At 44.4% G+C, this 12,759-nt stretch overlaps 1 protein-coding gene across 1 annotated transcript; it reads right to left on the reverse strand.

The window, feature by feature from the left end:
• Window positions 1-696: 696 nt before the first annotated feature.
• Window positions 697-12,489, reverse strand: DTX3L (deltex E3 ubiquitin ligase 3L). Its single transcript, XM_045032363.1, has 5 exons — window positions 12,393-12,489; window positions 11,374-11,606; window positions 8,786-10,330; window positions 6,649-6,866; window positions 697-1,241 (listed from the first exon to the last, which is right to left on the reverse strand). Exons 1-5 carry the CDS (start codon window positions 12,487-12,489, stop codon window positions 1,172-1,174), a joined length of 2,163 nt encoding a protein of 720 aa, XP_044888298.1. The 3' UTR covers window positions 697-1,171.
• Window positions 12,490-12,759: the final 270 nt, after the last annotated feature.

The raw sequence follows: 12,759 nt of genomic DNA on the forward strand, positions 1-12,759 counted from the left end.
AATACAATAGGGATAGCTCAATGGTTTGAGCATTGGTCTGCTAAACCAAGGGTTGAGAGTTCAATCCTTGACGGGGGGGCCACTTCAGGATCTGGGGCAAAAATCAGTAGTGGGTCCTGCTAATGAAGGCAGGGGGCTGGACTTGATGACCTTTCAAGGTCCCTTCCAGTTCTAGGAAATAGGTATATCTCCAATTAATTTTTTTTTTCTATACTGAAAATGCACCTCCCTCCCCAAATGAGTTTATTTATCGGCAATATAACTTAACTCTAAAGTACTTGCTTGGAGGTGAGCCATTGCATTTGATTAATTTATAATGACATCTAGGTTGCAGAATCTTCTGGGATCTCTGCTACCTTCTTTTGGCTTTTTGGCGGGGTGGACAGTTATGTCAAAACCTCATTTTGTTGTAACACTCGCCCATTCCTTCCATCCTTTGTATGTTGTCATAACTTACTACGTTCATCAAAAGGTGGGCCTGATCCTACAGCTCACATGTGAATAGTCCCATTGATTTCAGTGACTATTGCCTGCCCCTTAGATTGTAAAATCCTGGGGGCAGGAACTCTCTTCCTGTATTTTTGGATAGCACAATGCACACCTATCCCACTGTAAAAATGGTAGAATTTTTTTTTTTACATATTATCTGTATGTGCAGTAGAAGACTGCATGGAATTTGAGACAACATGAGACAACTGAAAGAGACCACATTTTTACTTTGTGAAAACTACTTAGCTAATAATCATCAAGTGCACTAAATCAGAGACATGTTTTATAACGGTAAATTTAAAAAACAATTATTTTGTTAATGTAAAATATCAGTAAAGTAAAATGTCTACAATAATCAAATCATATCAGCGGAGAGTACTTCATCCACATACTGGAAGATACATTATGATTACCAGCAAAATAAAATAAAATAAGCTAAAAGCAATTTAAAATGCAATGCCTATAGGCTTGTTGTATATGCAATCAAAGACTTAGAACCATGTCCTGATTTTCAGAGGTGCCAGGCCTCTGGATACATTGGGAGTTTTGGACAATACAGCAATAGTGTGCTTTTCTTGGAAGAAGTCCTCTAAATTTTACGCATCTGTAATCAACTGATAAACTTAAGTAAATACTATATCTTTTAGTGAATTCAGCTTAAAAGCAGTTGGCTGACATGTCTTTATTCAATTCCTTTTGCTTTCAGTTCTTCTCGAACACGTTTCAGATAATTAGGATCAGGATAACCAAACCTAGGGGAAAGAGAGAAGACTTGTTTGGACCACTTACATAATGAAACAATATTTCCCAATTCTACAGCTCCTTCCATTAAAATCTCTTAAAGCACTTTTACAAACATTAGTCTTGTGAAACAAACAGGCCCTAATTGACAGATGAGAAAAGTGAGGCACAGAAAGGTTAAAGCTAAAATTTTCAAAAGCAGCCATTCATTTTGGGTGCCAATTTGACACCTTGAACTGGATTTTCAGACCTGCTGTGTACTTACAATTCCATTTGTAGTCTATGGGAACTGTGGGTGCTCAGCAACTCTGAAAATAAAGCCCTAATTGTCTCAAAACAGGCACAGTACTCAGGCAGACTGGGGGTGGCATGAGATGAGGCTGCAAAAGTGGTGTCTTTCCTCTCTTTTGATCTCAGGTCATCCAGGAACCACTGTGAATCCTGGTACAAATTAGAGCATCCTTAGGGGTGCTCTAAGTGATGCAGTGGGGCCAGGACCGGCGCCAGGCACCAGCAAAGGAAGCAGGTGCTTGGGGTGGCCAATGTAAAGGGACGGCACGTCTGGGTCTTCGGCAGCAATTCGGTGGCGAGTCCCTTAGTACCTCTCTTCCTCTTTGAGCTGCCGAAGTGCCGCTGAAGAGGGAGAGAGGGAGTGAAGGACCCGCCACGAATTGCTGCAGAAGAATGAAGTGGCGCAATTGAGCTGCCGCTGAGCCACTGACCGGCTTTATCTTTTTTTTTTTTCTTTTTTTTTCTTTCCTCGCTTCGCCGCTTGAGGTGGCAAAAAAGCTGAAGCCGGTCCTGAGTGGGGCTCTTATGCTAACTGGTGGGGACATGCCCCATCTGCCTTATGAATATTTCAGATGGTTTACAATAAAACATTTCAATTACAGGATCTTGACATATAAGTACATACCTTATTACAAAACTACCAATATTTGACAGCATGTTGTATACTAACAGTACAGTTATATCATTCCTTTGCCCTTTTTTTCAAATGATTTAAAGGAGAACCATAACTTGATGTGTATATATTGAACCATTCATATTACACTTTTTGAAACCTTTACTGGGAAGCTGAATGTTTTCTGGGGAGGGGAGAAGGAACTCAGGTGCTAGAAGCTAGGGAAAGCAGGAGGTGTTCAATGACCTCAGCCCTGTAATACACGGAACTGCGGTTGTCCCTGCCTCAATTTCCCTGAGTTGGTTCAGGGATCAAACCTATATATGTCAGTCTTCATCTATAACACCTGACCTCTGGCTGGGTTACTTGTGTCTCTGCCCTTCCAGGACTAAAAAGAGTCTGGCCCCACCCAAAGTTCTACTGGTCGCATTAGTGTGCTTTCGATCAATCATCCCAGGAGTTTGGCCTTCCTCTCAAGGCCTCTTCTAACCCCCTTTACAGGTTCCTTCCCTTCTTTCTTCAACAGGGCAAAAGTAAAGTAAGTTAGAGCAAGAACACAAAGCGAAAGTCCAATATTCCTGTTATTGTTTCTACTTCTAGTCAAAGGTCTTGGCAGTCTTCACCCCTGTCAGTGTAGGGTAGGGGCCCCAGCCCAGGGCCTACCCTCTTCTATGGGCCCCAGCCCAGGGACCCTGAGTGATACAGTCAGAAACTTGTTTTGTTTAAATCTCCTGCTGCTTCTCTCGGGGTCTTGCAGGTACCTCCTGCCTGGTAATCTGCTCTGCTCTGCTCTGGCAGTAAAATGGTTTCTCTGGGCAGCTTGCTCTGGTCTGACCCTGTGGAGTTCCTTTGCAGCATTTTACCCTGGCTGTTGTTAGCCTTCCCACTGGCTGAAGCTGGGGACATGATGGCTTCCTTTTTAACACTTTAGTGTCCATTCCCTTGTAAGGTCTATACAGCTCAGATGAAGGAGGATGTACTTCAGTTACTGTCCACTATGTATACCCTTCTTGACTATCTGTTGTTCCTCTGATGACAATATCATTGTGTCCATATCAAAGCATTTCAATGATTGCAGTATTTCTGTTCTACTGTTTTCCTGTGCCAGGGATACACCATTACTTTCATTCATTTTTAGTGAGTTTGTCTGGCACTGCTCTCACACTGACATGGCCCTTATATGCCTGGGGTTGCAAAGGGCAGTGGCGTACAGCCAATTACCCGGCTTCTACAGCACCTAGGGAGTCCTCAATGCAGGGGGAATCTTCCCTTGCGCCAGCAGGGCGGCTTTATGGCCTGCGACAGCAAATTGGTGCAAAAGGGCCAAACTGGGAGCCAGGTTTGGCCCCACATCTTCTTTCTTTAGTCTTATCCCTTATCACAAGAACATCTTTTCTCCTCGATAGTTTATACAGAAATATAGTTTACCATTTTCTCCTGATAGTATAGAGAAGTTTATTAATATAGTGCTAACCATTGTAATACTATGGGTTACACAAATACTTGCACTAAACCCAGTATATAGTACATACAATTTCTGAGCTCCAGTAACTTGTTTTCTTGTTAAACAACACACAAAACTCTGATGCTGTAATTTAAAAAAAAAAAAAGCCTGATTTGCGCATTTTGTAGTGAAGGATCTCTCACTCTGTGAAAAAAATTACTTCCATGGGCTGCCGTTTTATACTTCAGAATGAAACTAAAAACTTGAAGACTGGACGGTTCAAAGGACTCATAAAAAGATAAAAGAGCTGTTCATTGATATGTCACTGGTATCACTATGGCTCAGATCAGGTCTATAGGGACCATGAATCATTACCATCTAAAACGCATTAGCAGTGTCGTTCTACCTATAGTAGACAAGCACTCCTACCACCAAAACTGTCAGTGACAACTGAAACTATTGTTGGCAACCTCAGAAAAGAAGCCAAGGACACGAAGACTGAAGACCCTCAGGAAATATTACCTTTTTGTCAGAGGTGGGATACATTTGAAGGCGGGTGTGGGGATGTTTGCACATCCCATCTGTGTTGTACCATTGTCTATGGATAGAAACAGTCTTCAAAGCTCTGTCCACACCGGAGAAGTGAACTGCTGCAACTTGCAACAGAATGACTTCTCTCATACAAGCTGCAACTGAGCATAGCATCTACCCCAGCCATCCTGTTTTGAGTGCACACAGTGCTCTGCATCCACAAGCAGCACTCCTTGCAAGTAGTGCAGGATACAGGGATTGTTGCACCTATCCCACAGTTCCTAGCTCAGCTTCATACAGCAGGTGCATTAATGTCTGTGGTCTACAGTGTATATGGCCAACTGTTCACATTTTGGGTTTGCACCAGTGGATGCTTCTAATAGTTCTGGTCTGTCCAAAGACCTACACATGCACTATGAGAGGAAGGGACTATACCCTATTACTCCCTCACCCTTGCAGATACAGTGGTGGAGAGGATCTCTCAAGGTGCTGCTAGACTGACTCTGGGCTTGGAGATCCAGACAATGTTGCAATGATCATCTAGGACAGTGGTTTTCAAACTTTTTTTCTGGTGACCCAGTTGAAGAAAATTGTTGATGCCCGCAACCCAATGGAGCTGGGGATGAGGGGCTTGGGGTGTGGGAGGGACTCAGGGCTGGGGCAGAGAGTTGGGTTACAGGGGTGAAGGCTGTGTGGTGGGGCTGGGAACGAGAGGTTCAGGATGTGGGAGGGGGCTCTAGGCTGAGGCAGGGGGTTGGGGAGTGGGAGGAGGTCAGGGCTCTGGGCTGGGGGTGCAGACTCTGGGGAGGGGCCAGGGATGAAGGGTTTGGGGTGCAGGAAGGGGCTCTGGGTTTGGGGGGGGCTCAGGGCTGGGGATGGGGCGCAAGGTTGGGGTGGGGGCTTACCTCGGGCAGCTCCCAGTCAGCGACGCAGCAGGTGTGCTAAGGCAGGCTTCCTGCCTGTCCTGGCACTGTGAGCCATGCTGTGCCCCGGAAGCGGCCAGCAGCAGGTCTGGCTCCTAGGCGGAGGCATGTGGCCCTCAGCTCCTGGCCAATGGGAGTGCGGAGCCGGGGCTTGGGGCAGGGGCAGTGCGTGGAGCCTCATGGCCCCCCTGCCAAGGAGCCAGACCTGCTGCTGGCCGCTTCCAGGGTGCAGCGCGATATCAGAACACAGAGGGACTAGCCTGCCTTAGCCAGGCAGCACTGCCGATGGGACTTTTAATGGGTTGGTCGGCGGTGCTGACCAGAGCCGCTGTGACCCAGTGACTTACACTCCGCGACCCAGTACTGGGTTGCAACCTGCAGTTTGAAAACCACTGATCTAGGAGGTGAGAAGATTGGGTTCATTTACATATTCAATTATTTTGTAATTTGACTCTTTAATTTGACTGATTATTCTGTTTTGGTACTATGTAGGTATTTATTTATGTCCTCGTGGGGCCTCATAGGACAAACAAATAATTTAAAAACGAATTTTATACCAAATGTGCATGTTTGTACAGAATGTTAATATGGTATTTTTCATTCTGTATCTGGGACATGTGCTGAAGTGGGAGCTGGGGTGTTGGTTCTTGGGGGATGGGTAAAGCTGAAACAGGTGGAGTACCACCACATCTGCTCTCAGACCTGCTTTGTTCTGAAGAAAGGAGGGTACTTTACAGCGAGCAGAGATCAGCTGAGTAGCTACTTGGGTGCCTTTTGCCATATATAGAGATAGTACGTGAGTGGCTTGACAGGTGACAGAGCCAGTGCCATTAACTGTGAGTGTCACAAAGGGTTCAATGTAGAATTGTATTTGGAGGAATAACTGCATTGTTGTATCTACAGTGCTTGCATTCCCTGACCACACCGGCTCTGCAACAGAGTGACTAAGTGGAGTATGTAATGGTGCTTAGCCTTACCTAGAATAGGTGCAATTGCAATGGTGTTGTTAATGCCTGTGCATTACTGAAAGAAGTTTTGTGCGTGGATACAAGGGGCCTGTTTCTCCACTGCCTTGCACCTTATGTAATTATTTACACCTGTGCAAACTGACGGGGCGGCTCCAGGCACCAGCGCTCCAAGCAGGAACTTGGGGCGGCAAGCCACTGGGGGCGCTCTGCCGGTCGCTGCGAGGGCGGCAGGCAGGCTGCCTTTGGCGGCTTGCCTGCGGAGGGTCCGCTGGTCCCGCGGCTTTGGTGGACCTCCCGCAGGCACACCTGCGGAGGGTCCGCTGAAGCCGCGGGACCAGCAGACCCTCCGCAGGCAAGTCACCGAAGGCAGCCTGCCTGCCGTGCCTGGGGCGGCAAAATGTCTAGAGCCGCCCCTGCAAACTGAGTGTAAAATGTATCAAATCAGGATTCTTACAGCAACCCACTTTGTTTTGTCATTTATGCCTGTGCAATGTGCAAGGCAGTGGAGAGGGTGACCTAAGATGTTTTACGCAAATGCCAGTAACTTGCAATGGTGCTGGCAATGTCAAAATGCTTTAGTACAGAGAAGACTCTGGGCTGTCAATCTAGCATCTTTGGGAAGCACTAAAACCACTTAAAAATACTCACATTTCAGGTCCCCCATGCATGCTTGTTTTATGGTGAATATCATTCCAGGTGATAACATCATTTGCACCAGAAGTACGTGATTGCCCCACTGTGAAGATCAATCTTTGGTCAAAGGCCCTTTTAAGCAGCTGCAAAATTTCTCTTCCTTCCTTGTTGTCAGGTAAGTATGCTGTTCGACTTGTTCCAGAATACGGTCTGCCTGGGTTTGGATGGTTTTTCTGTTTTGTAAAGAATACAACGAAAATGGTTTGTATACCCAAGGCCCTTCATTTTTGTCTCTTTAAAAAAAAATTCTTGAGAATTTACCAGTGTTTATTGCAATTTAAAAAAAATGTGGAGAAATATGGCAGGAGGGGAAATCAGTAAAAATCAAAAGCGAAGGGCAGCAGGCAGGAGAGTGATGCTTGGTACTCACAGGGGTGGAAGGATACCCAGTACTAGGATGTAGAGAGCAAGTGGGGAGCAGTGCCCAGTACTTACAGGGTGCAGGAGGGGACCTCGTGATATAGCAGTTGAGGAAGCTTTCCACACCCTATGGGCCTGTCACTGCAGTGGTTGGGCGGCTTCAGCTGCCAGGACCCCAGCAGAGGGAGCCATGCTGAAGGGCCATGGCCAGGAGGGGAGCAGAAGGCTGTGCCCTGTGAGTACTGGCTCCCCTGCCTGACAGAGCTCCCTCCCGACCCTTTAGAGAAAATGGAAGGGACCATGCTGAAGGACTGGGATCAGGAGGGTGTCTGTCTGATATAGGGTAACCAGATAGCAAGTGTGAAAAATCGGGACAAGGGGTGGGCGGTAATAAGAGCCCATATTAAAAGAAGCCCCAAATATCGGGACTGTCCCTGTAAAATCAGGACATCTGCTCACCCTAGTCTGATGGGGGGCCAGTACTCATAGGACGCAGCATTCAGCACCCTGTAAGCCTATTGCTGTAGTTGGGCAGTCTTAGGTGATGGGACTCAGCTCCCTGCCCATCTTTGAACAATTCCTGGGTCCCAAAAAAGCCAAAGTTTGGGTGAAAAATTGGTAAAGCCTGAAAACGGACTTTTCCAAAACCCCAGATTTTTTCAGAGAAAATCAGTAAATACTCAAAACAAAGGGCCTTATGTATACCATAGATATACTAACAATGTGTGAAAGCGAATCTGCCACCTCATTTTCTGCAATGATATATATTCCCATCTCCCCAAATCCATTCTCCAACTCCTTCAGTCTGTTCAAAAATCACACTGCATGCCTAATTTTGACTTTGCCTTTCTATTTACACATCCTCTCTTTTACCTCTTCACTGGTTTCCTGTGTATCTGGGGTGTCACTGAAATTCACCCTCCTTTTCAATAGCCTCACCAGAACTGTTCTTTGTTAGATCATCTCATCTCTCCTTTCCTCCCTGCCTATCCCCTTCATTCAGTTTTTCACATTTTCTTGTCACAATTCATTAATTCATTGTTGTTCCTAAATATCATGTTCTTGCTCTCCTAGCTCTCTGGAATTCTCTCTCCCTCCTCTCCATTTGCTTTTCTCACTGAGGTCATTGCAAGTGTTGTTTGGTCTGCAGTAGTACCTAAGCGTCTTCTGGGTCCTATTGTGCTAGGTACTGTACAAACACATAACATAATCCAAAACCCTTAAAATAATTTCCTCCCCCCGGTGCACTACGCACTTCTGTAGCCAAATGCTGGGCCTGATTCTTCTTTCATAGCAGTTTTACACCAGCATCACTCCACTGATTTCAATGGAGTTACTCCAGATTTACATCTACATGACAGGAGAATCAGGCCCATTGTGTATAACAGTGAGGGCTGCCATTTGGTTTTATCTTTCATTTGTATTGATTAATATTTGATATTTTTGTGTTTCCCTTGTAGCTCTGACCCAGCATTGGGTGTTAGTGCTGCATATCGATGGCATTCCGTAAAGAAATATAATATATTGTGATGCAATATGAGAACCTATTAGGAAAACTGAGATTTGTAATGTATAATCAGAGTACCAGAGCCTAACAAATTATATTGGAATAAATATCTGCTGGATTAAAAAAAAATCTCTTTAGGATATAAAAATGGAAAAATATTGGATTCTATATTCGAGTTCAGTTTTGTTAACTGAACAGCTTTCATGCACTTTCAAATATACTTACAGTTTGAATCCCACCTCGCATCTGATAGTCAATCTTAATAGTCCCACAATGATAGCTAGGGATTGAATACGAAAAACTTGAGTAAGACATTGTTCCCTCTGGTTGATTTCCTTGTATGAGTCCATAGACTGTATTACAGACAGGACAGGTAGGCTTATACTTCATTGCCTCTTGGATGCATGCTTTGCAAAATTCATGTTTGCACTTTTGCAGTACTTCTTTTTGATGGATTTTATCCATGCAAATGGCACACTCATCTTTGGCTTCTTCTCCTCCTGCTACCTTTGGTCTAGGTTGTTCTTTGGGAGGAACCCTACTCATTTTCCCGTCATCAACTGCATCCAGGGAAGTTCCTGTAGCACCTCTACAGCTGGTACCATAAGTGAAAGGGGCCCCTTCTTTAATCTTTACAGGGCCTTCAGTGTAAAGAAATCTCCTGATGTCCTTTTCCACAGCATGCAGAAGATCTGGTAAACCTTTTAAACTGAGTTTCTCCTCCTTGTTCTTAAGTATTATGCTTGGGTTTTCCACTTGTAGTTTATTAAAATATTTATTCAGCTGTTTTTTCTGATCACCTGAAAGTTTCAAGCAGAGGTCTTTTTCAGTTATCATTGCTGAGGCCTTCTGAAATGCATTAATGAAGCTTTCGTAAGCATGTGCAGACATATCTGAATCTTTGTTCTTAGGTTTAAATATGATGCATGCTTTCTGTCTCTGTGGAGAGCCCTTGCTTTCCACTATGGTATCAAATGCTTGATTTATCACTTCAATTTCTTTATTTAATATTGTTTCCAAGAGTTTAAGCCCAACAGAATCAACTTCAATTCCATTCCTATATGTGTAAGCTTCAGATGTTATTTTCATAGGTTTTTCAAGTGGGCTGTTCACGTTTTTTTCTTCAAGAAATTTTTTTGCAGCCAAAATCTCATTTGCTGGACCACGCAGTATTACTGTATTTCCTTCACTTTTGGCAAGAAGACTCCTAAACCTGGTATTTAATTTCAGTAGTGTTTCATTTAACTGGGAACTGTTTGTCAAAGAAACTTTTTCTTGTTTTAAATCTGCTATTCCTTTCTGAAAATCAGTGATAAAAGACTGCTGAGCTCTCTCTATTAATCCAGAACTCCCAACAGATATGAAGCTTACTGAAGTTAGTCCCTTGTCATGCTCTTTGCTTTTTATCTTTACGTTGAAACGTTGTTGTAATTCTTTAATTTGTTCTTCATAGACATGGTTAAAGTATTCATAGAGAGCTGATGGAACTTCAATATTGTTCACTTCATCCAAACCATTCTCATTCACATCTTCCAAATCATTCTTTCTTTCAGAGTGTGAAAAATCAGTGTGTTGGTCATTTTTTATACAGAGTTCATCAAAATAGTGATACACTTTTTCAATATCGGCATAGTCTCCTGTCACTTTCTCGATGCCGTGGTCACCAGAATTTTTTTCTATTTTTAAGTTTGGGCACAGAGTGGTCACTTGTTGTCTTTGCTGTTTAGTGAACAGGTCAGTATTCAAGGTTGCAGACACATGGAGAAAAATCTGAAAATGAAAGAACAAGCAGAGATCATTAGCAGCTTTCCTAAAATTCTCAGCTTGTTCTTTCAAATATTTAATTAAAAAATCTTTCTACCCTAGTTCTCAGCTTGCCAAGATTATTTTGTTTTTACTGTATATAAACACTCTATACATGATTTCAAAGAAGACTATATGCAACTGATATATTGCCATTAATATCCCTATGTACACATGCATGAGAACCAATCCTGCTCCCAATGAAATCTGTGAAAAAAATTCCATCTTCTAATGTGAGCTTCAGTGGGGCAATGTAGAGGCCATCCACAGTTCTCTCTTAAATTGAGACCCAGTACTTTGCTAGTATTATTCATTATGCCACAGGAACTATGGACCATCACAAACCTCATGACTCCAAGTGCAAGGCACACATCTTTGACTGGCCTTCCCTATCAAAAGCACAGAGTAGTATGTACATTCAAAAGTAAACAAACAACCCAAAACCAAAACCCCACCAAAACAAAGCACTACATTAGATGTACAATTATCTTCTGGAGAGGATGAGCCACTTGTCATAGATGTGCCTGACACTTATTGTAGTACTGGAATATGCTTAGATTCTACGATGACAAGAGCAGTATAAGAACCTATATGGAATAGAATATCTGATTGTACTTATTAGTTCCTTTGAAAGGGTTCCTATATGTGCCTCAGTAGCAACCCAGGCGTACAAATTGGTTCTGAAAAATATAAATGTCCCCGGATTTCAGAGGACACGCACATGCCACAAACATAATTATGACTGCAAATCCCTACCACTGCATTACAAGTCACCATGCCATACTCTGTGTCAATATGTTAATTAGGGGTATAGACATGTCTCAGTGCTTGCTGACCAGGAAGTTTATAAATCTAATGCATACTAACAATTTCCAACTCTTCTATTCTGGTTGGAAGGTGAAATGAGCTCTCTCTCTCCAACTGGTGTATGGAAGCAGAGGTGTACAGGTGTAAGTCATGAGACCTTGAGAGCCTGGTGAATTATTTTTTCTACTTCATATTAAACATACCTTTTCAGTAAATGCTCTAGAAGATGAACTGGCATCATGTTTTTCACCAAGCTGCTTATCAGATTTCTTCTGAATTTGTGAAAAGCGTGAAGTGCTAGATCGGCCCGAGGATTGTGTTGTAGGCTGGCTTTCTCCAGGATCCTCTACTTCTGAATCTGCCTGGATAAATATCTTCAGACTTTTGCCATTAATTTCTAGGGCATGGTCTTCACGTGATTTCACACGGTTCTTATCTATAGTGAGGTGGGAATAAATTGGGAGAGGAGGGGGGAACTTCTGCTTATTCTGGTGTATCAATGAACACTAAACAGTCAGATTCTCCATTGCTTTGCCCCTTGTGTAGTCATTTTCACATGTGCAAAATGAGTGTAAAAGGCTAACATTCTGATCTGGTATGGTTTTACACCCATTTTGCACACCTATGAATGATTACACAAGGGGGAAGGAAGAGGAAAAACAACCCTCAAGGAATTCACACAATATATATACTGTGAATTGTAAGGTTTGAAATGAGACATGTTCAAGTCTCTTTTGTACTGTCCCAGTGCTGGGGCCATTAGGTGCTGGCCCAGTCCATAGCACAAATTAGGGCTCACCCCCTAACTGTTATATAGCACTTTTCATCTGTGCATCTCGACAAGATCTATGCTGGTTGTCAGTGGCCACCAAGGTTCCCATCCATGTTCCCTTCTCCCTGACCATGCCCCTACACTAAGGAGCAAGATGTGGGTGACACAGGATCACCCAAAGTTTGCTCTACACAGAGTATCACAGCTGGCATGTGGCACAGCTCGCATACTTGACACAGAGAGGTTCACAGCTGGGGTGCTGCATAGGGGCATAGCAGGTATACCACCTTCCCATCCACATGCCCACAGGTGGCTACTGCTGGCACATCACCACCCTGCTGAACGTCATAGCTGATATACCATCCATCGCCCCTGCTGAGTTGCAGCTGGCAAAATGCTTTGAGTGGCACACACTGCTGACATGCTGAGTGACACAGTTGACATGCTGACCTGTGACATGCTGCTGGCATGCCGTCACATTGTGCAGCGGGCACACTATATCCCTGGGGCACAACTGCTGTGCTGCTGCCATGCTGCTGAGTGACATGGCTGGCACTCTGCATCTCTGGGGGCACGGATGGCACACCCCCCACCTCCAGGGCATGGCTAGCACTCTGGGGCTACACCCCCCACACTCCTGGGGCACAGCCGGCACACACACACAGGGTACAGCTGGCACATCCTGTGAGCCACCCCAGGGCATGGCTAGCACTCCCGGGCTACACCCCCCACACTCCTGGGGCACAGCCGGCACACACACACAGGGTACAGTTGGCACATCCTGCGAGCCACCCCAGGGCACGGCTGGCACTCCGGG

This window comes from Mauremys mutica, chromosome 10 (assembly GCF_020497125.1).
Source record: "Mauremys mutica isolate MM-2020 ecotype Southern chromosome 10, ASM2049712v1, whole genome shotgun sequence".
Classification (NCBI taxonomy): Eukaryota; Metazoa; Chordata; order Testudines; family Geoemydidae; genus Mauremys; species Mauremys mutica.

Coding starts and splice junctions, on each gene's coding strand:
- DTX3L (XM_045032363.1), bottom strand. CDS start 12,489: ATGTCACTCAGCAGCATGGCAGCAGCACAGCAGTTGTGCCCCAGGGAT. Junction 6,867..8,785: donor TGCGAGGTGGGATTCAAACT/GTAAGTATATTT, acceptor TTTACAAAACAG/AAAAACCATCCAAACCCAGG. Junction 1,242..6,648: donor ATGCATGGGGGACCTGAAAT/GTGAGTATTTTT, acceptor TCTTTCCCCTAG/GTTTGGTTATCCTGATCCTA.